General features: G+C 52.0%; 1 protein-coding gene across 1 annotated transcript in view; it reads left to right on the forward strand.

Annotated features, from left to right (window-relative positions):
• The window catches only part of plekhg4 (pleckstrin homology domain containing, family G (with RhoGef domain) member 4), a 46,801-nt gene that overhangs the window by 10,017 nt on the left and 12,930 nt on the right, over positions 1–23,854 (forward strand). The window contains exons 8-10 of the mRNA XM_062472094.1: positions 4,375–4,513; positions 4,940–5,062; positions 6,981–7,172. Coding sequence (XP_062328078.1) covers positions 4,375–4,513; positions 4,940–5,062; positions 6,981–7,172 — 454 coding nt within the window. The remainder of the gene's footprint in view (positions 1–4,374; positions 4,514–4,939; positions 5,063–6,980; positions 7,173–23,854) is intronic.

Consider the following 23,854-nt stretch of genomic DNA (forward strand, 5'->3'; position numbering starts at 1 on the left):
CCCCTCCTCCTCTGGTCCAAATGGTGTTAGTTCCCACAGGCGTTATCTAAATCACTCTCTCTCTCTCTGTCTGTGTTTGTCCTGTTCTCAGGGCAAAAGCAACACAAAAAAAAAACAGTTCACCATTTTTATCTGTCGGTTCCCAATCACCAAAGACACACACACACAGTTTATGTCTGGGGGTCAGTGCACACGCACACACACACAGTTTATGTCTGGCTCTGAGGGTCAGTCTATGTGCGCACACACACACACACTTAAATTAACTTAGGACATATCATGTGTTCTGTTTTTTTGTGGCCTATATCAACGCCTCACTGTTGCCAGCATTTAGTCACCTGCCGTTTTCCACACACACACACACACACACACACACACACACACACACACACACACACACATACACACACACATGACTAGGAGAGAGAAATTCCTGAATTCATGACAAAGCCTTCGGGGGTTAACAGGCGGAGCCCCGTAGACCGTTGCCCCGGAGACCGTTGCCGTGTGTTTTACTTTGCTCTGGGGTGACTCACTTCCTACCATAGAAAACCAGCTCTGCCTCACCCAGGTCATCTCTCTCTCTCGCTGTCTCTCTCTCTCTGTCCTCTCAATCTCTCTCCTCTCTCCCCTCTCTCTCTTCTCTCCTCTCTAACTGTGGCTCCGTCTTTCTCCATCCCTCTCACATCTCTCTTTCTTTTTTTCCCTCTCTCTTCCTATCCATCCCTCCCCCCTCTGTCTTTCTCGACTCCCCCTCTATCTAAACAAGCTTGTACAGGGTCTTCACAGTTAGTTAACCCCAGTTGTGGTGCCCTCCCTTTCATCACCAACCTCCTCCCACCAACCCCCAATCTCTTATCATCTCTCTCTCTCTCTCTCTCTCTCTCTCTCTCTCTCTCTCTCTCTCTCTCTCTCTCTCTCTCTCTCTCTCTCTCTCTCTCTCTCTCTCTCCCCCTCTCTCTCTATCTCTATCTCTCTCTCCCCCCCACACTGGAATGCCTTTGATTCCACCTCTCTGTTTGTTCTAGGGGTGGAATATGACTAATTGGCCAATTATGAAAGGGTGTGGGCAAGACAACTTAAGACCACAATGCCAGTATTCACATACAAACATACACATGCCCACACATCACGTCATCCCAAAACTCTGTTGTGTGCACTCCCGACACACACACACACACACCACACACTCCTGTGTACTACCCACTCCTTGTCTGTCTTGTCACCCTCAAACAAAGACACCGGCTTGGTGTCTCCGTCCGGCCTTGCTCTGGTCCCTGCGCTGGGCTGAAGCAGCTGTGAGCCTGGTCTCACCTTGTCCCTGCGCTGGGCTGAAGCAGCTGTGAGCCTGGTCTCACCTTGTCCCTGCGCTGGGCTGAAGCAGCTGTGAGCCTGGTCTCACCTTGTCCCTGCGCTGGGCTGAAGCAGCTGTGAGCCTGGTCTCACCTTGTCCCTGCGCTGGGCTGAAGCAGCTGTGAGCCTGGGTCTCACCTTGTCCCTGCGCTGGGCTGAAGCAGCTGTGAGCCTGGTCTCACCTTGTCCCCTGCGCTGGGCTGAAGCAGCTGTGAGCCTGGTCTCACCTTGTCCCTGCGCTGGGCTGAAGCAGCTGTGAGCCTGGTCTCACCTTGTCCCTGCGCTGGGCTGAAGCAGCTGTGAGGCCTGGTCTCACCACCTCTGTTCACGTCCCAGACTCGTACTCCTGAGGACCTCACTGCCGTCGCCGTCGAGCCTCTTTTCAGTACCGTACCCTGACCCTGGCGCCGGCGTAGCGTCTCCGTGAGGGGGACTGATCGAGCGGGGTGGAGCTGGATCACCACGGTGATCAGCCTCTATCGCGGGGGAACGCCGGGAGCTCGATGACTCATTATCAAGCATCGATCCTCTGTCACCAGCCTTGGCCCCCCGCCTCCCTCCACCTCTCCCTCCCTCCCTCCACCTCTCCCTCCCTCCACCTCTCCCTCCCTCCCTCCACCTCTCCCTCCCTCCCTCCCTCCCTCCACCTCTCCCTCCCTCCCTCCACCTCTCCCTCCCTCCCTCCACCTCTCCTCCACCTCTCCCTCCCTCCCTCCCTCACCTCTCCCTCCCTCCCTCCCTCCACCTCTCCCTCCCTCCCTCCCTCCCTCCCAGCCTCCTTCCACCCCTCCCTCCCTCCCTCCACCTCTCCCTCCCTCCTCCACCTCTCCCTCCCTCCCTCCCTCCATCCACCTCTCCCTCCCTCCCTCCACCTCTCCCTCCCTCCCAGCCTCCTTCCACCCCTCTCTCCCTCCATCCTCCCCACCCTCCCTCCCGCTTTCAATTGCTCCTTTTTTCCTTCTCTCCTTCCTTCCTCTCACCCCCCCTCCCCGGTCCCACTGTACATCAGCGTGTGACAGTTGGAGCAGGAGAACCCGACCAAAGGACTCTGTCTCCCTGGCCTCTGCCTTCCCCCCACCCCCCCAGACAAAGGCCCTGATTGACAGGACAGTCCAACAGCTAGCACCCAGCAAAACCATTAGCATGACAACAGAGCTGAAGCCCTCTCCCTCCCCTGCAGAGAGCCAGTGCTGCCTTGCCCCCCACCCCTCCCTCCTCCCCACATTTCCACTGCTGCCCAGGGCCGGAACGCCAACGTGTCTTCACGCTCGTATGAAGATCTGAATGAGAGCGAGGGCCAGGGGTGTCCTGCAGTCTGCCTGGAGCTTGTCCTCATGAAGAACTGGAGGGGGAGCTGGAAGAAGAAGAAGATCGTTCTGAAGTTGATCTTGTAGTGTCTGTGGACTTGGGTGTTGTGTGTGTGAGTTTATTCTAATATACCGTAGGAGTGTGTGTGTGTGTGTGTGTGTGTGTGTGTGTGTGTGTGTGTGTGTGTGTGTGTGTGTGTGTGTGTGTGTGTGTGTGTGTGTGTGTGTGTGTGTGTGTGTGTGGGGGGGGAGTATTGTGCCTGTCAGCAGGGGCAGAAGTGTGTACAGTGTGCTTGTACGTGAGGATCAGTCCCTTGACACCGGTTTGTCAGTTGGAAGTTTGGCCGCAACACAATGTCCAGACATGCTCTTCTGTAACAACAATTATGCAACACTCCATTCTGACTCAAAGAAAAAAAAAGAACTCATGAAATACTTTGAATGGGTTATCAAAAGGGCATGCAGGCCTCTAACAATCGGGCCGTGTCAGTTGGGAGTCTTTGGGGAAACAAAGTCTGAATGTAGGGGTGGAGGACAATGGGATTTAGTGTAGCACAAAGCCACCCACAGCCATGAAGTCATCCTGCAGTCATCGAATCCAGGCTTCCTCCACAATGTGCCCAGTCATTGTCTTGTGCTAGCACCCGCGGCTAATGCTTCCACCACTGGAGAAGAACTCACGGGGGGCGAGGAGATGCCCACACACACACACACTCTCACACACTCTCTCACACACACTCACACACACACACACACACACACACTCTCACACACACACACTCTCACACACACACACACACACACACTCACACACACTCTCTCACACACTCTCATACACACACACACACACTCTCTCACACTCTCATACACAAACACACACACACACACACTCTCTCACACACACACTCTCATACACGCACACACACACACACACTCTCTGACACACACACACACACTCTCACACACACACACTCTCTGACACACACACACTCTCTCTCTCTCTCTCACACACACACACACACACACACACATACACATGGAGACATGGAGAGATATGGCAGTACACTCAGTGTTTTGTAACTATGTACACCCAGAGACACTTGGTGACTGAAGATTAGATCTGACCAGATAAGTTTCGTACACACAGAACACACACTCACTGTTTACAGTTGTGGTTAAGTCTGTACACACCGCAAGGCCAAAAGCAGGCTTATAAGATAAAACACAGGCTTGTCACCCCTGTCACTCAAACCAGCACCTCCAATCACAGCCCTCCCCCATCCCCCCAGGTAACTTGACACACCCTCTGAGAGTCTAGTCATCCAATGAGATGCCAGCCAGCTCCCGCACCCAGTGTCAGTAATGACCTCACACCACGCTGACTCAGACTGCCACAAGCACATACCAGGCTGGAGTACTCACAGCTCTGAGGGAGAGGACTTACACAAAACCAGGCTCAACCTGTCCCTCGCTCATCTGAAACAAACAAACCTCGACTCACGGCCCCGCCAGACTCAAACAAACCCCGATGCACGGCCCCGCGAGACTTAAACTGACGCCGGGATCTCGGACCGGGGACGAATGATCGTTGCTCTTGACTGAAGAACGGTACCCTTTCAGCTGGAGCCTGTCTCGGCGCGCTGAGGGTGTGTGAGGGAGTGTCAAGTGTGTGTGAGGATTCTGAAGAGCGGCTCCTGTTTCCCCACACCTCCAGAGATGCAGTGCGTTCGGTGGGGAGGCTGTACGAGCAGGTGGATGAGCTGGTGCACGCACTGGTGATGCTGTCCAACAGGTGCACCCAGGAGCTGGAGTTCGTCATGGAGTTCAAGAGCCTGGAGCAGGGCTTCAAAGAGGTGAGGAGGGAGTTTCAACACTAGGTGAAACGTTACATTTACAGTATTAAATGTATTTCTTTACCAGACGCTTTTATCCATAGAGACATGTAAAAGTGCATGTAAGTGCAGTAGGAAATCAGGGACTAGAAGTGCCGTCACAGGTCCAAATCTCCCCTTGTACGTCTCTTTGGATAATGTCGCTGATAAATGAATACATTGTGCTTCTGGGCTGTGTAGGGTTAGGGTTAGTGTGGGGGACATTAGTGGACATTGTTTATGGAGGGGAAGGTTTGCTGATTAATGGATCCTGTCAGACAAGGACTGTACACTCATGCACGTGTGTGTGTGTGTGTGTGCGGTTGTGTGTGTGTATGCGTGCGTGTGTTTCTCCGGTGTGTGTGTATATGCGTGTGTGTGTGCATGCCTGTGTGTGTGTGTGTGCAGGTCAGTGACTGGATCGAGGAGGTGGGGGAGAGTCGTCTGAGGACGCTGGGGGAGCTGGAGGACTCTCTGGAGGAGCTGCGCAGAAAACAGAAGCTCTTCAAAGACTTCTACTCTGCTGCTTATGTACGTCTCTCCGCCCGCACACACACCTCTCACACACTCACACACACCTCTCACACACTCACACACACCTATCACACACTCACACACCTCTCACACACCTATCACACACTCACACACCTCTCACATGCTCTCACATCCTCACACACACACATTGTCTGTCAGCAGACACCACCTCAATCCCAGCGTTTACAGCATGTGTGTGGCCGGGGGGACAATAAGACAACAAACTCGTAAACGTAGCATGGACCTCCAACGTTCAGCAGTTTTAGCACCAGCTCATCTTGGTTAATGAATGTCCCTGGTCCGACTCTTTAGGGGGTAAGAACTCCCCTGATCTGCAGGTTTACAGCGTGGACATTTACATTTAGTCATTTAGCAGACGCTCTTATCCAGAGCGACTTACAGTAAGTACAGGGACATTCCCCCGAGGCAAGTAGGGTGAAGTGCCTTGCCCAAGGAAGGACACAACGTCATTTGGCACGGCCGGGAATCGAACTGGCAACCTTCAGATTACTAGCCCGATTCCCTAACCGCTCAGCCACATCCTCCCATTCCCCCCCTCTCGTCTCTCCTCTGTGTTCGTAAAACACGATGTGTTCGCTCCCCTTGTTAGCAGCTGTTAGCTTAGCCGCTGCCCTGAACACAGGCTTGTGACGGTAGCTTTTCCTATATGATGAGCCTAACTCCTCATCTCTGTCCCTCCATCCTTCCCTTTACCTCCCCACCATCCTACGCCCTCCCCCTTGCCTCCCACCATCTTCCCCATCACCTCCCCTCCATCCTCCCCTGCACCTCCCCTCCATCCTCCCCTGCCCTCTCCTCACCATTCTCCCCACCACTTTCTTACCCCCCCCCCACCTCCCTCCTTCCCCCTCACTTCCCCTCACCTTAACTCTCTTCATCCTCACCTCCCACCATCCTCACCTCCCACCATCCTAACCTCCCACCATCCTAACCTCCCACCATCCTCACCTCCCACCATCCTAACCTCCCACCATCCTAACCTCCCACCATCCTCACCTCCCACCATCCTCACCTCCCACCATCCTCACCTCCCACCATCCTCACCTCCCACCATCCTCACCTCCCACCATCCTAACCTCCCACCATCCTCACCTCCCACCATCCTCACCTCCCACCATCCTCACCTCCCACCATCCTAACCTCCCACCATCCTAACCTCCCACCATCCTCACCTCCCACCATCTTAACCTCCCACCATCCTAACCTCCCACCATCCTAACCTCCCACCATCCTCACCTCCCACCATCCTCACCTCCCACCATCCTAACCTCCCACCATCCTAACCTCCCACCATCCTAACCTCCCACCATCCTCACCTCCCACCATCCTAACCTCCCACCATCCTAACCTCCCACCATCCTAACCTCCCACCATCCTAACCTCCCACCATCCTCACCTCCCACCATCCTAACCTCCCACCATCCTAACCTCCCACCATCCTAACCTCCCACCATCCTCACCTCCCACCATCCTCACCTCCCACCATCCTAACCTCCCACCATCCTAACCTCCCACCATCCTAACCTCCCACCATCCTAACCTCCCACCATCCTCACCTCCCACCATCCTAACCTCCCACCATCCTCACCTCCCACCATCCTAACCTCCCACCATCCTCACCTCCCACCATCCTAACCTCCCACCATCCTCACCTCCCACCATCCTCACCTCCCACCATCCTAACCTCCCACCATCCTAACCTCCCACCATCCTAACCTCCCACCATCCTAACCTCCCACCATCCTCACCTCCCACCATCCTCACCTCCCACCATCCTAACCTCCCACCATCCTAACCTCCCACCATCCTAACCTCCCACCATCCTCACCTCCCACCATCCTCACCTCCCACCATCCTAACCTCACCTTCCCCTCCCCTCCACCCTCCCCTGCAGGAGCACTGTAAGGGCGGGGAGGCTCTGCTGCAGCGTCTGGAGCGTTGGGAGGACGTGTCGTCGGCAGAGCTGCAGGTGTACGAGGTCAAGGTGCGCTCGTTCTGGGTGCACCTGCAGGACTTCTCCCAGCGGGTGGAGGACACGCGCGACAACATCGACAAGACCGTGCGCCTCTACGAGTTCTTCGACAAGGTAGGAGGTCGTCTTTCATTCGTTTTTAACAGTTTCTCGCTTTTTTGGAAGCATCTGAGCATTGCGAGCAACATAGTGGGGAAGTGTGAGGTGTGAGGTGACGGTCTGTTGACTGTGATAGCAGGGTTATCAGTCTAAAGACTTGGAAGAATGATCCTTGTGGTTTTCTGGCACATTCCCTCGCGCTAGTGTGTGTTCCCAGGGTGCTGAATGTCAGAATTAAGTAATAACTCAGAACAGGAGACAGTGATTTAGCCTTAAGAGGCTCACGTGTAAGAGTGGAACCAGACTAACCTGCCTCTTCCTGGATCCTCTCCTCACACTGACATCCTCGTCAGTAAGTAAGACTTTATTTATATAGCACATTTCATACAAGAATTGCAGCTCAAGGTGCTTTACATAAAATCAATAAAAACAATAATACAAGTGATAAACAGTTCAAACAATCCGCATAGCTATGGAAATCTATGTTATGTTCTCTGATTATGTCGCCAAGTGGTAACATATAAAGAGAAAAAAGTAATGGACCTAAGCAGCTTCCTTGAGCAACCCCGTAGCAGTTCTCATGTTTCTTGGACCTATGGTCACCTAAACTAACATAAAACTTCCTTCCTGTGATATATGATTTCATCCAGTTCAATACACTATCCGTGAACCCAATAAGCTTTTCCAGTCTATTGATTAGGATGTCGTGATCAATTGTATCAAATGCTGCACTGAGATCTAACAGGATAAGGATAGAGACTTTATTTGCATCAGAGTTTAGTCTGAGGTCGCTAATGTGTCAGGACTGGCTGAGAGCCGGGAGACAAGTGGGTTTATTCAAAAGTCAGGCTAACTGTCAACCTGTTGAATTGGGAACTCTTGGAAATTATATTTATTCATTAGTTTATGTGATGTGTCTCATCCTATACAGTAACAGTATTATTTTGTCCCTGTGTGTGTGTGTGTGTGTGTGTGTGTGTGTGTGTGTGTGTGTGTGTGTGTGTGTGTGTGTGTGTGTGTGCGTGTGTGTCAGTGCGTGTGGTGTGACTTCATAGTCCAGGCCTGACAATGGGTGCCCTCTCAGCACAGGCTAACACACACATTCAGTACACACACACATACAGTACACGCACACATACAGTACACACACACACATTCAGTACACACACACATACAGTACACACACACATTCAGTACACACACACACACAGTACACACACAGTACATACACTCACACACACAGCAAACTTGCTTTGTCCTCCCTGGTTTGATTGACATCCATCTCACCCACCTGTGCCTCTCCTCTTGGAATCACAAGATTTGATTTGAGTTAGGATGTTTAGTTGTTGTTCAAATGATTGCTTAAGTGAATCTGAGAAAACATAATCGCTGGAAATCTTCTCAACTTATCCTTGCTCCCAGTCACAATCTGAGGCGTCTGTGTTTGTCAGCAGATACTCTCTAAGCTGCTTCTGTGAAATCGTCTTTGAAAAAACAAGTCACTCCAGATTTGCTCACACAGCTCAAAGAAGGATTGTTGTACCAGGAGAGGAAGGGCGGAGGCTTGAGTCTCGAGAAGGATGGTGTGTGTGTGTGTGTACTGGGTGTGTGTGTACTGTGTGTGTGTACTGTGTGTGTGTGTACTGTGTGTGTGTGTACTGTGTGTGAGATCACCACAACGCCAGTGTCTGCCTCGTCTTATTGAAGAACTCTTTCTGTTCTGTCAGCCGCTGCAGTCTGCTGTAAGGACCCTAAGAAAGGCTGCTCCGGAACCTTCCGTCAGGCTAGCAGTATTAGCATTCCTGCAGGCTAACTCCCCCAGCAAACATTAACCCACCAGGCCTATCTGGCTGAGAGACACCTGAACTAATTAACCTGGCTCGGGTTCCGGGTGATCGTCTGTGTAGCTCAGATATCTGAGGCTGAGTTTAAGACTTTGAACTCAGAATCCCTCTGCCAAACCAGAGCCCCTGGGTTGAGTTAGGGGAAACCCCCTACATTGCTGTGGAAGGAGGCACAGAACCCAGTACTATGGCACCATCGCAAAGACAATTCCATAAGATCCCCCTTGTCCCCCTGTCCCCTTTTTCAAAGTCAGTCTCGTTATAAGACACAAAAGCAAAGCGATTTAGGTTAGTGTTTCTTGTGTGTTGTGTGTGTGCGGTACTGCAGTGGATCATCACTGTTCTGGGTCTGCTCTGAGGCTGTGTGGTCACATGGTCTGCTCTGAGGCTGTGTGGTCACATGGTCTGCTCTGAGGCTGTGTGGTCACATGATCTGCTCTGAGGCTGTGTGGTCACATGATCTGCTCTGAGGCTGTGTGGTCACATGGTCTGCAGTATTGATACAGCACTTCCTGTGGTAGATGGTCCTCCTCTCTCAGGGAGGTTTCTAACCAAACGACTTGACCCCTTGATGTGGTCCACAGCTGCAGTCTCCCTGTCGCTCAACCTCCGGTCCACCAACGGCTAGTCTCGATGCCGGACCCCAGCACACACACACACACACACACACACACAGAGACATGCTCTCACATGTACACACACACACAGAGACATGCTCTCACATGTACACACACACACAGAGACATGCTCTCACATGTACACACACACACACACACACACTACCACTTGACAGCTGTCCTCCCTCCCCTACTGATCTGACCACAATCAGATTTGGAAAATTTGCATAATCATACCACTCCCATCCCTCCCCTCCTCTACCCCCCACCCACACCCCAAAATCAGAGAGGGAGAGCCTGGGTAGACACAGGGATCTCTTGCCATCTGTCTGCATAATGACCCCAGCCCCTCCCTGGTAATCCAAGGGCAGAGATGGATGACACAGAAGCCACCAGCATGAAGCTAACTAGCTAAAACAGGCACGTCCAATTGTCATTTAGAATCCTTTCACTCATAGCACAATCCAATTGCCCCCCCTATTTAGCTCGGTACGGAATGGAATGCCACAGGTCCTTATTGCTGTGGATTCAGTGCTTGATGATTCCGAGGGGGGCGGTGGGGGGGGGTTGTCATGACAACATTGCATTGTTTGTTTGTGCGCTAGGCTAATGTGCGCTGGCTAATAAGGATGAGTTTAGCATGCTAATGCTCTAATCACCCTCCAGAAGTAATAACCAAGTGTTCAGTTCATCTTGTTGGGCCCACACCAAGAGCTACGGGGGTTCTTGTGTGGATTAAGGATCGTTAAGATGTTCCATTTACAGCGTGCTGTGGATGCTTGTCTCCTGTCCATCGTAGCTACGTAGAATTTAGCAACACGGCTACACGCTATAGCTTTAATGGTCAGGCTAACTGTAACATATCGAGCGTAGTAAATCATCTGTTGAGATAAGATTGATGTGTTTGATGTGTGTGTAGACTGTCTGGTACTCTGGAGTATTTTCTGGGAAGTTTGTACAGCTTGAAGGAGAGGTCCGAGCTGACATGTTTGCCTTTGGTTGAGAGATTGCTTTGCTGTCGGTGTCCTGTCTGTCTTTGGTTAGTGCGTCTGTGTGTGTGTCTGAATAGTTCTATCTTTTAGGTTAAGTGTGCGTGCAGTGTGTCTGTGTGTGTGTGCAGGCTGTGTGTGTGTGTGTGTGTGTGTGTGCAGGCTGTGTGTGTGTGTGTGTGTGCAGACTGTGTGCGTGTGTGTGTGTGCAGGCTGTGTGTGTGTGTGTGTGTGTGCAGACTGTGTGCGTGTGTGTGTGTGCAGACTGTGTGCGTGTGTGTGTGTGCAGACTGTGTGCGTGTGTGTGTGTGCAAACTGTGTGCGTGTGTGCAGGCTGTGTGTGTGTGTGTGTGTGTGCAGACTGTGTGCGTGTGTGTGTGTGTGCAGACTGTGCGTGTGTGTGTGTGTGCAGACTGTGTGCGTGTGTGTGTGTGCAGGCTGTGTGTGTGTGTGTGTGCAGACTGTGTGCGTGTGTGTGTGTGCAGACTGTGTGCGTGTGTGTGTGTGCAGGCTGTGTGTGTGTGTGTGTGTGTGTGTGTGTGTGTGTGTGCAGGCTGTGGCGAGGTAGAGAGAGTGAGGCAGTAACAAGGATGGTGGTTGAGGCCTCCAGTCTCTCTGTATATCACTGTTGACACACCCGCACTGCCCCGGCACACCCGCACTGCCCCGGCACACCCGCACTGCCCCGGCACACCCGCACTGCCCCGGCACACCCGCACTGCCCCGGCACACCCGCACTGCCCCGGCCCAAAATTAGCCTGGGACAGAGTTAGCAGAGCTGGGTTAGCAGCTCAGACGATGGCAGCGTACCTAGAATAGAACGGCAGTGGACCAGACTCACAACTCGTTTCATGCTGCCCTAGTGATGCCGTTGAACCACCGTGCTGCTATTCCAGCAGGGTTCATCATGGCGAGGTTGAGGTAAGCTCGCAAACGCAGACACCTACCCCCCCACCCCCCACGTCACACAGCAATGACCCATGAACAGGAGCCCTGCCCTTGCCCGAGGACGAAGTGTCCACAAAGGGTGGTCCGGTTTGAGAGGAGGACAAAGACAAAGAGGGAGATCCTCTCTATGAGCTGAGGTAGTCTGACCGCCCTGCAGCCTTTGTGTAGCTGGCCGCTATCGTGCCCAACACACAGGGTCCTCGTGCAGAGCCGGCCTGACACAGATTCGATGACAAATGCAGATATTGACGTGTGGCTGGCTGTGCAAACAACCCCCAGCCCATCAGCCCCGCAAGCAGAGCCCATCAGAAATCAATAAGAGTAAAGTGACAGTTTGTATTGAGGCCGAGGGCCTGGGGATGAGGGGGCTCCTTGAGATGCTTGTGGTCACGGCGCTTAGCTGTATGTGAGCTCCTATTGACGCTACTTTGATATGAGGAGGGGAGGGGGGGCGGGGGGAAGGGGGGGGCTGGGTGATTTGAGGTAGGGGCCCCGGGGGCTTCTCTAAACCCAGCCCCCCGTCCCCCCGTTCTGTCGCACGGACAGTGACTGACCTCCTTAGCTCAGAGCTCCAGATGGTCCCTACTGTAGAGGGGCACACGGAGGGGGGGTCAGCATGAAGGCCCAGTTCCTTCATACAGACGGAAGGAATCGTGCCCGGAACCTTCTGATATGATCCGGTCTGGTCTGCTGAACCTGCTGTCTGAACTGCTTAGTCATGGATTACTGGACACCTCACACACTGTTCTATGCTATGACCTGGCCTGGAAATTCTTCTGAATATGTGTGGCGTTTCTTTGGGGTGATAGCCCCCCCCCAAATATGATTTGAATGATGTATTATTCATGCACTGGGGTCACATCATCACTTTGGGGGATTACAAGGTTCTTTTTGTGACTAGTGTCAATTTCAAACAACTTTTTATATATATGTTTTTTGGGGGGGGAGTAGGGAAAGGACTTGGTTAATCCCTACATTGTTTAAGTTCACACCATGTTGGAACGCTATGCCAGGCAAAACACCCCTTAACCCAACCCCCCCAGTGTGGTAAACATCAAAAGGGCCTTGCGTTTCCTTTAAGTTTGTACCCAACTCTCCATAATCCTCCTCTGAATGAAGCGCTGGCAGAGACTGTGTGTTAGGTTCCAGAGGGGGCAGGGCCTCGGGGGCGGGGCCTCTGTTTGGCTCTGGTCGCATCCTGCGTTCCTGTACGTTGACAGAGGGCGAACGACACCTGGGTCGATGTCCCGTTCTCCTGCAGAGTTCCTTATTAATGATCGCTAAGCAGCACTAAGCCAGCACTTAAGAATTTAACCAATACGACGCCCTCCTGCGGTGCCAGGGACTGAGGCTAAGACCTCTTTTTCACACACACCACAAGTTCTCACAGACAGGTAAAGATAGCTAGTAGATATTGCCACTGTGAATGAGTGAGTGAGTGAGCTTTGTATCGTCGTTGATGTTCTAAATCACAGATTATATGCGAGGTTTAGACTGCGCTCACTCTCACGGACGTTAGCGAAGGCCTTAAGACTCTCTGTCTTCAGACCTGGTTCCAGTCTGAATCACTAGGCGGCGTGTCTGACTCTTCGGGTCAGACACAACGCCTGCTACAGGCTCAAACATTGACTTACTATGTGCCCTAATACTTACACACTCACTCTCACCGGTACTTTCAGTCCACTGCCTTCAAAACACTTTGGACTCCAGTCTGGGGGACCACTTAGTAGAAGTAAACTGGCCCGGCTTGACTCATATCTGTCACATTAACAATGTAAACGATACTCGCTCAAAGCGTAAGTGTCTCTGGCTGTCCTTGTGCCCCCCCAGAGTGGCAGCTTGCCAGTGGCCAGATGGGGATGCGTTGTGACAGAGGGCTGTATTGATATGAGTGGTGTGACAGGCTGTGAGCGCTTCCAGTATTGATCAGGGAACATCTATACCTCCACCATGTCTCTAAGGAACCGGGCCAAAGACACACACACACACAGTCCCAAGACCCCCACGGACTTCACACACACACACATACACACACTTCCTCCTCCTCCTTAGCCAACTATCAGGGGAAATTACCATCTCAATGGTCACTAGCAGAATTGCGGTCAGCAACCATGCAGAGATGGAATCATACTAGACACCCCAACACTCTCTCTCTCTCTCTCTCTCTCTCTCTCCCCCCCCTCTCTCTCTCTCTCTCTCTCTCTCTCACACACACACACAGGAGGCACTCTCAGCATTCAGTCCGCCACGCAGGAGCCCCTTTGTGGACAGACACACACTCCTGCGTGCGTGCTAATCTGAGACGGACGTGTCCTCCATTGAGGAGCACAGGTGGACGGGGGGCCGGGGGCCGGTGCACGGGGGGGCCGGTCAGCCTGCTCCAGGGCTTCCCTTTCTCTTTCTGTGTCAAGCTCAGACAGCACGGGCACAGTGTACACACATCACCACACAATGCTGGCCTGCCACGGTCACCAGCCAGCCTCATCCATCAGCCCGCGGCCTGTCCAGCTGACACGACCGTGCGTGTGTGCGCGTGTGTGCGTGTGTGTGTGTGGTGAGAGCCCAGCAGCGTTCGCACAGTCCAGGTAGCACTCCGGTGCCAAGTTCTCTCCTCCTCCTTCTCCTCCTCCTCCTCCTCCTACTTCTCCTCCTCCTCCTCCTCCATTCCCTCCAACCCTGCTTTCTCTCAAGTGGCTTTGTAGTGTTGGCGACAGGGCCCACCCTTACCCGTCCCATCCCCCCTCTCCTTCCCTCCCTCCCTCTCGGTCTCCCTCCCTCTCTCTCGCCTGCTCTGCTGTTGCTGGGGCAAGCCCATCTGGTATTTAGCCCTAGCATTTGCCTGTGAATAGAGGGGGAGGTGAGGTGAAGGAGAGGGGGGAGGAGGGAGGGAGGGAGGGGACCAGCCCGGTGCTGGGGAGGGATCCAGTCAGTCGTGTGTGTTTCTCCCAGCGTCAGGATGACCGCTGCAGCTCCCTGCTCCACACAGGGAACCACCGCTCTGCCTGAACACGACACAGGGCGCCCGGAGGTAGGAGGGACACACACACACAAGTAGGAAAGGGAAGGGTGGTGGGGAGTTTGGCGTGGAATACCTGCGTGCTTTCGGGCTCTGTGTTGTAGCTGTGGATCGTGTTCTGGACAAGTTTGGCTGGGGGACTTGACTGTGCCTGTTGGACGGTATGATTGTGTGTGTGTGTGTGTGTGTGTGTGTTGTTGCAGAGGTGTGTGTGCCTGCTCTGTTGTGTATTGTGGAAGGTTCCTCTCTGTTTAGGTTACAGTGTTGTCTGACGGACAGATATTAGGAGGCTTCTGAGTGGACGTGGTTCCCACCTTCACCCTCCACTCTCCAACCCTCTCAATACTTTCTTTCTTTTTCTCTCTCCCCTCCTCTCTTTGTATTCCTGTTTTCTGTATCCTATGTCCCTTCTGTCTCTATCTCTCCATCTTTTCGTTTAGTCTCTCTGCTGAGCTGTAGCCGTGACTGAATGTTAGGTGTGGGTGTTAATTGCACTGGGAGGATAGGAGGTTTGCTTGTGAGATCTAGCGTTGGCATGCGCTAAGAATGTCTCTGCGTTTCCTGGTTAAGTATCAGACTAGCTGGCTAGTTAGGCTGAATCCTGATGAACAGTGTTACTTTGAGCAAACTAGGCTTTTGCTAATAAAGGGGGATTAACGGCTCTCAGATTAAAGGGGGTGTCTTTGATTTCTCAGGTCATATGACTGAAGTGTTGATTGCTTTTTTCTCCCGGTTTTACACACGTGAGGAAGTGTGTTTGTGTTCTGCTGCTGCGAGGAAAACCTGTGTGTGTTTGTGTCTGTGTGTGTCTGTGTGTGTCCTTCTGTGAGCAAGTCTGTTCCTGTGAGTGTTTGGTGTTTGTAGTGTGCATGCATGCGAGCAAGCCTGTGCCTGTGTGTGTGTGTGTGTGTGTATGTGTGTGTCTGTGTGTGTGTGTGACAGCACAGCTGTCGTACTCTGCTCGAGAAAATGAGGTGAAACGAGTTTGTTGCTTTATTGTGTCCAGTAAAGCCAGGCAGTGCCAGGTGTCCCAAACAGGAAGCTTCCTGTATTGATAAGAAACACACACACACACACACACACACACACACACACTACTCTTCACGGTCTGGTCACCGCATTGAAGGCTAAATCTATAGTTGTTGTCTTCAGCCAGTGTTTAATGGTAGCTGTCCTGAGGGCTTGGCCTCACCACAGACTAATGTAGGTTAGAGGTGAGTAATTAGCCAGACTAGCGACTGGATCGCTAGTGACAGTTGTCCCGTCCACAACGCCAGCAGTGCTGTGGACAGGCTCGGGACGGGAGAGGAGACCTGACCCCCTTAGACACGAAAGTGTGGGCCCCCCTTTCTCCCCCTTTCATCTTTCTTTTGGTCTGTTTTAGTCTGTACCCCCAATGCCCCCCGCGAAAGGGTCACCGCCACCCCACCACCCACCCACCCTCCTCTCTCTGATCCTCCTGCTTGACTGGGCCCAAGGCATGGAGTCCTGCAGTGCCCCTGTCCCCCCAACCCCAGGGAGACCTACCTCTGGACCCCAACACAAAAAACAAGCCCCTGCTCTTTTAATTAGGCCCCATTGTCACCCTCCCAGCCCTTGGAGCTTCCTGTCTCCCTCTAGGACCCTCCTCAGTGTGGCCACAGCTAGCCACAGCTAGCCAGAGTTAACCCCCCCCCACACTCCCCCCCCCCCCCCCCGCCCCCATTAGCCAGAGCTAGCTTCAGTATATTAGAGCTAGCGTCTGAAGCAAAAACTACCGACACCTGTAGGCTGAAACCATGAAGGGGGTGGGGGGGTTAAATACGAGGGACTTTGGTGAATGTGTCAGCAGGAACTCTTCTCCCCCCCCCCCCCCCCCCCCCCCCACACACACACACACACACACAAATAAAAGACACAAGGCTTGCGAAGTCAGGTAGCTGTTGTGCCTGTAGCTTGTTAATGACCGGACAGCAGAGTTGTAAAGAGCCAATCCACCTCTGGCTAATTAGCCACCTGGCTAGCATGTGTGCTCTCTGCCTAACATGGTTAAATGAGCCTGTTAAGGAGAGCTAATGACATTAGGCAATGTTTGTTTCTAAGCATGTGAGTTTAAAATGGCTGGGGTTCATTAAAGAACATTGGTTCAGACTGGTTTTCACTTTCACTGCATGTCTAAACACTAGTTAGCCTGCAACCGGGATAACGCAATTAACGTTGCAAATCGGTTGCGTGCTCTTTTGATTTCCAGCCTAAACGAGGCTTCCAGTTTCATTATTTTTCCATGAATCAAGGATGTCAAGTGAAAGGGGCACAGTGAGGGGTGTGTCTGTGGAGGCCTGGGGCAGGGAATTGACATGTGTGTGCCATGTCCCCCTGAACACTCTGTATAATGTGATGAGTCTAAGACGCCCAGATTCATGTATGATTGAATCAGCCCCTCCTCCTCCCCCCCCAAACACAAACGTACATGCAAAGGCAAACACACGCTTTGTTGTATCTAGACACACACACATACACTTTCTCCATTTTTCTTATAATACACATCACACACCTAACCGCCAGTTAAGAATGATTCTAAATTGCAGAGGGTTAGGGTGTGTGTGTGTGTGTGTGTGCGTGCGTGCGTGAGAAAATTAATAAGCGCTCCAGCAGAGCAGCGTAACGGCTGAATGCTCCCTGGACCGATCAGCACTCTTGATTCCTCCTGATCACCCCCTCACACACACACACACACACACACACACCTCGCCAGCCGCCACACACACCCTGGCTTCCCAGCCCCCGCTGTGCCACACACACACACACACACATATACTAACCTCCACACACACATACATTCAATACCAGGAATGTTTGACAAACAACTATGTGTTTCTAAGCATAGGTGTGGCCGTGTACAAACCACCTAGTGTTAAGTATTTACCACTGACGCACAACTGATCTGTTGGTGTATATATATACACCCCAAATAATAAATAAATATTATTCATGCAGGTTCACTTGAGCGCTTAATGCTAACAAGCGTGCTGGTATACAAGGAAGTAGCAATATATTTTTCTTTTCTTTTAAGATATTTTATTTGGGGCATTTCTGCTTTTATTTTTAATAGTGAAAGAATAGTCTGACAGGAAAGGCAGGAGAGAGAGGGGGGGGATGACAGAGCAAAGAGACTGGGCCGGATTCGAACCCAAGCAGCTGTCATAAGGCAATGTCTTTTACCTACCTAGGGATGTCCAGTCCTCAAACATGCATTTCAAAGTCTTAACAAGACACACACACCTTTGAGTTGAACCGCTCGCCTACGCCTCCCTTATCCAGACCCTGGCTTCACCTCAGGAGAAACACAACCCTGCCTTCTGCAAACACTGAACTGTAAACACACAAACATTCATTCAGGTCAGTTGAAAATAGACATAATATGAATGGAAACAAATATTCAGAAGCCAGATAGCAGGAGCTTAGCTAACCAGCTCCACATGGTAACCAATCACCATGTTGGAAAGCAATTCACCCAGAAGCTTAGCCAATGGAAAATGCAGATGCAGTTTTTTTTATTTGTTGGGAAGCGACCTGGTTGACTTCTCCCACGTCGTATCCCCATAGCTAACTGACACCAGGCTTGCTGTGCTCCATCTCCCCCCCAGACAGCGTCCTGGGAGGCCAATAAAGCAGGATGGATGGAGAGCTTGTTACTGTCCTCACGTGAGACTTAAAGGAACCCCAGACTTGAGGCCAGTGGAAAAGACCTTGGCAGCCACACTTCTCTCTCCTCTTCCTCGTTCCCTCTTTTTTTTGTCTCTTCCCTTTCTCTCTTTTTGTCCCTCTCTGTATCTATGTTTGTCTGTCTCTTTCTCTTTTCTCTCTCTTTATCTCTTTCTCTCTCTGTCTCTCTCTGTCTCTCTCTTTTCTCTCTCTTTTCTCTCTATCTCTTTCTTTCTCTCTCTGTCTCTCTCTCTCTTTTCTCTCTCTTTATCTCTCTTTTCTCTCTCTCTCTCTCTCTCTCTTTTTTCTCTCTCTTTATCTCTCTCTCTGTTCCTCTCTCCATATATGTCTCTCTCTCTCACTCAGCAGTTTGCAAGCCTTCATTAGTCAGCAGAGGCATGGCAATGAGAACCAGCCGTCTTTCTTTAACAGACGCAATTTGTTCAACATGTGTTCCATGTTTGGTGAACACACAAGCACCTCCCGTTGGAGAAGCCATAGAACGACTGGAAAGGAAAGTGTGTGTGTGTGTGTGTTTTATTTCAATGCGGCACGGAGGAAACAATGTATACACAGGACAAGGTTGGGACTTGGGACACAAATAGGGCTTAGTCCATCCAACAGCAGTATTGTCGAGGGTGTTTGTGTGTGTGTGTGTGTGTGTGTGTGCATGAGAAACAGACTTGGTAGTTGGGAGATCTGGTTAATTTTTCACCAGTGCAGCTGCTCTCTCCTTCTCTGGTTCTCCATCTCTCTCTCTCCTTCTCTGGTTCTCTATCTCTCTCTCTCCTTCTCTGGTTCTCCATCTCTCTCTCTCCTTCTCTGGTTCTCTATCTCTCTCTCTGTCTCTCTGGTTCTCCATCTCTCTCTCTGTCTCTCTGGTTCTCTCTCTCTCTCTCTGTCTATCTGGTTCTCCATCTCTCTCTCTCTCTCTCTCTCTCTCTCTCTCTCTGTTTCTCTTAATCCGACAAAAGTGAGAGCAGAGCGGGGTCCAAGAGGTCTCCCAAGGCACATCTGTCAGGGGAGGAGCAGGGGGGGGTCTATGCATGTGCTTGTGTGTGTGTGTGTGTGTGTTTGTGTGTATGTCTGGGACGCACCCATGTGTTGCATTGCAATGCACTCCTTTTCTCAGAGAAGGAATCCACAGGCTTTGTCATTCATGAAGGCATGAGCCTGAACCAGCCCGTTGAAGTGACTCAGGACACACACCCCCCACGCACACGCATGGATCCGTGTCAGCAGTGACACATGCCACAAAAGAGCAAGAACAGGTCAATGGCGCGTTCACAATCAGTCACATATCATTAACCAACCACCCATCCATTCAGATCAATCAATCCCTGATGGTTCTGGAATGTTTCAGCTTATCTGTCTTTCCTCAGAAGTGATAAAGCAACAAGGTCCAATTTCCAAACAGGTGCAGTTCCTCCATCTTTCTTGCCCTCCCACCCTCCCTCCTGCCCTTTCCCAGCATGCCATTGGCCTCTGTGGTAGATGTTGCAGACGTAGCAGCTGTTGCAATCACGCTGACATGTAAACACACGTCCTTCTCATGTTCCCTGTTCACAATCCTTTACTTTTCCTCACAAACACCCAAAACACTTTCAGCTGTTTACCTCTGGTTATACTTATTTCTCAAAGGTATTTTCCAGACAAAATAGATGTTAAGATGCCATCATAACACTCAAATAAATCACCAAACATCCAGGCCTCCGTTTAGTTTTGTTAGTATCAGCCTAGCGGTAATCATGGGCTGGAGAATCATTTGCAGTTGAGCGTTTCCCTGTCTGTGTTTCTCCCCGGGCTGGTTAATCAGTGTTTTGAAGAGCCCAGAACATCGAGGAGGTGTGATCCACATCAGATGAGCTGGAAATGATCCAGCTTTGGGGGGGTTTTTTTGGGTGTTTTTCTCGCTTGTCACTGTTAGCTTTTAACAAGAGACAGACAGGGCTGCACTCCTCCTTCTCCTCCTGCTCCTCCTGCTGCTCCTCCTCCTCCTGCTCCTCCTCCTGCTGCTCCTCCTCATCCTGCTCCTCCTCCTGCTCCTCCTCTTGCTCCTCCTGCTGCTCCTCCTGCTGCTCCTCCTGCTGCTCCTCCTGCCGCTCCTCCTCCTCCTCCTGCTCCTCCTCCTGCTCCTCCTCCTGCTCCTCCTGCTGCTCCTCCTCCTCCTGCTCCTCCTGCTGCTCCTCCTCCTCCTGCTCCTCCTGCTCCTGCTCCTCCTGCTGCTCCTCCTCCTGCTCCTCCTCCTCCTCCTGCTCCTCCTCCTCCCTCTGTCTGTGTGGGCCCCCATTTCCCCGAACTCGTACCTACCTACCTAGAGGTCGACCCACACACAAACGCACACACCTGTTTAACCAGCAGAGTGGACAGCATTTACCTCATTTTAGGCACCAACCTGATGTAGAAGAGAGGGAATGGTGGTCCTTTGCCTCAACTTGTCTGCCTGTTGAACAAAAGGCTTCTTCAACAGGTTGACTTGAGCTGAATGTGAAAAACAGATGAGAATTTGTAGACAAAGAGGAGACAAAGTTCATATGGGGCACTTGAGCACATGAACCGTGTTTATACTACCCTTCTATAGTTGACCGATTTTACAGAACCTGCAAACAGGGGTGAATGTTTGCCCTGGCAAGGGAATTCCAAGACATCCCCCCCTGACACAATCGCACATACACTCGCACACACACGCGCACACACACACTCGCACAGACACTGCTCAAAAGACGCTCACTCGCTTTGAGACAATCGGCAAAAAAAAAAAAATTCTCCTCGAGGCTAAGTGATGAGGTAAGCGACTGGCCCCGGTGTCACCACAACCCCCTTCATCCGTAAGCTCCCCAGAACACCCGTCCATCTCTCCCTCACAACCTCCACTCAGCCTACTTTATGGACGTTTTCATTTATCCCGTGTACAAAAGCCGAAGCCCTCTTCTCACTCTCTCTTTCCCCTTCTCTTTACGGACACCCCCCCCCCCCTCGCTCTCTCTCCATCCCCCCTCTCCTCACGCTCGCCCAGTCAAAAGGACGAGGCAGGCCCCTTTGTGGCTTGTCTCTGAAAGCGGGGGCCCTTTTTAGTAGGCGCGCACCCAAGCCCTCTTTATGTGAGGCGCTCACCAATCAACCTTCCTCCCCCTGCTTACCCACCATTCACACTTCAAAGGTTCCAGGCGCCAACTAACGACGATTCGGGAGGGATGATGTCATTCCCAACCTCTTCTCACTCTCTCTCTCCATCTCCCCCGCTCGCTCTCTCTCTCCTTCTCCCTCTCTCCATTTCCCTCTCTTTTCCTCTCCATCTCTTTCTCTCTCTCTTCTTCTCCATCTTTCTTTCTTCTTCTTCTCTCTCTCTCTCTCTCTCTCTCTCTCTCTCTCTCTCTCTCTCTCTCTCTCTCTCTCTCTCTCTCTTTCTCTCTCTCTCTGTCTCTCTCTCTCCGTCTCCCCATCTCTCTCTCTCTCTCTCTCTCTCTCTCTCTCTCACTGTGGACCCAGCCATTGGATGTGGACCCAGCCTCCCCCCTGTCCGTAAGCCCCTCCCCCCTGTCCGTAAGCCCCTCCCATCTGTCCGTAAGCCCTTCCCATCTGTCCATAAGCCCCTCCCCCCTGTCCGTAAGCCACTCCCACCTGTCCATAAGCCACTCCCACCTGTCCGTAAGCCCCTCCCTCCTACAGCACGACCCTGGCGCCCTGGCTGACCTAACAGCGTTGCTTTGGGGTCACCCATGATTGCCACTGTGCCCCTATCCGATTGGTTGATATTCCGATCCCACCTACCGACGTCTTAGCAGACGACGCCCCTGGTGATATTGTCTTGGACTTGAGGAGGAGGGGGGGTGAATACCCCATGCGGACCCTTGTGTGATCGATGACATCCTGACCAATAAATTCTCCCAGCTCCTTCGTGGTGTTTCAACTGGGCGGCCGTCACCTATGATGGATTCTCTTACGACCCCCCCCCCGCACCCCCTCCCCACCATCCTCCCAGCTTCTCTCCCTGTTCTGTCTTGTCCGCAGGCCATTAGCAGGCTCCTATTGTCACTCTCCAGTGACCCCCTCACCCGGATTCTGACTTCAGCGGTCTAGTGGCCCAGACCTCTAAACGTTCAAGACCTCATTCTTAGTCTTGGGAGGTGGGGGGGGGGGGTTCCAGAGAAGAGCTGGAATGTCTCGGTGCTCCAGCGTCGTAGCGTCAGACCCTGCTAAGCGGTTGCTGAGCTCTCAGGGGAGGATGGCTGGAGCGTTTGATCTGGTCTTAATCTCCAACCAAACCCCAGCCTGCCTCTGAGTTCCTCACAGCCCCTGTGGCTGGCAGACTCTGCATGTCTACGACTCCCCGTAGAAACGCTCTCTCTCTCTGCATGCCCTGACGTCTGCGGAAGAAGCCAGTGTCGTAATGAATAGGCCTGTTAAAAGGCGAGGGTTGATTTACAATACAGAGACTCTCCCATGGTCGTGCTGAGAGAGAATACCCTCTCTGACGGGTGCCTCATTCCGTTTAGTCTCACACCCTCAGTCCTGGTCTGTGGCTCTGTGTACATCACTCTGTGTACATCACTCTGTGTACATCACTCCTCCACATCCTAGGATCCGTTTATCCGCTGGCATGTAAACATCTGGAGTCTGCCGTCGTCCACTTCTGACTCTTCTTCTCTCTTCTGGTATTTGAAAGAGAGAGGCAGGAAACTGTGTCTGTGTGTGTCTGTTTACATTTACATTTAGTCATTTAGCAGACGCTCTTATCCAGAGTAACTTACAGTAAGTACAGGGACATTCCCCTGAGGCAAGTAGGGTGAAGTGCCTTGCCCAAGGACACAACGTCAGTTGGCATGACCGGGAATCGAACTGGCAACCTTCGGATTACTAGCCCGATTCCCTCACCGCTCAGCCACCTGACTCCCCTGTGTTTGTGTGTGTGTCTGTTTGTGTGTGTGTTTGTGTGTCTGTTTGTGTGTCTGTTTGTGTGTCTGTTTGTGTGTGTGTGTCTTTCTCCTAAGAATGTGAAAATGGCAGGTTGTGAGCAGGCAGGCAGTTAGAGAGAGAGAGAGAGAAAAAGGGAGAGAGAGAGAGAGAGAAAAAGGGAGAGAGAGAGAGAGAGAGAAAAAGGGAGAGAGAGAGAGAGAGAGAGAGAGAGAGAGAGAGAGAGAGGTGGAAGGGGAGAGTGGACAGGGAAATCCAGCACCTCCATAAATTCCTTTGTTGTTTACATGAAAGCAGAGCTGTGAGAGGGAGACCTGAGCCCTACACATATCCCTGGATCTCTCCCTCTCTCTCTCCTCCCCTTCCGTCTCCCTCTCTCTCTCCTTCTCCTGTCCAGCCATCCCTGCCCTCGCAGGAGAATCGTCTTTCAGTTCCATGTGTGTCAGTCCTGCCTCGTCCCCATAAAGAGTCTCTTGTCCTCTCTTTAACGCGTGTGAAAAACAGGCCCATTGTGGGCCCTCATCCACCAAGCTGTGCTAGCTAACGTAGCCTTAGAGCCACACCAAGTCTCTCTCTCTCTCTCTCTCTCTCTCTCTCTCTCTCTCTCTCTCTCTCTCTCTCTGTCTCTCTGTCTCTCTCTCGCACACAGAGCTTTCCTCTCAACCCTTCCATCAATGTCTGCTTT

This window comes from Osmerus eperlanus, chromosome 10 (genome assembly GCF_963692335.1).
Source record: "Osmerus eperlanus chromosome 10, fOsmEpe2.1, whole genome shotgun sequence".
NCBI lineage: Eukaryota > Metazoa > Chordata > Actinopteri > Osmeriformes > Osmeridae > Osmerus > Osmerus eperlanus.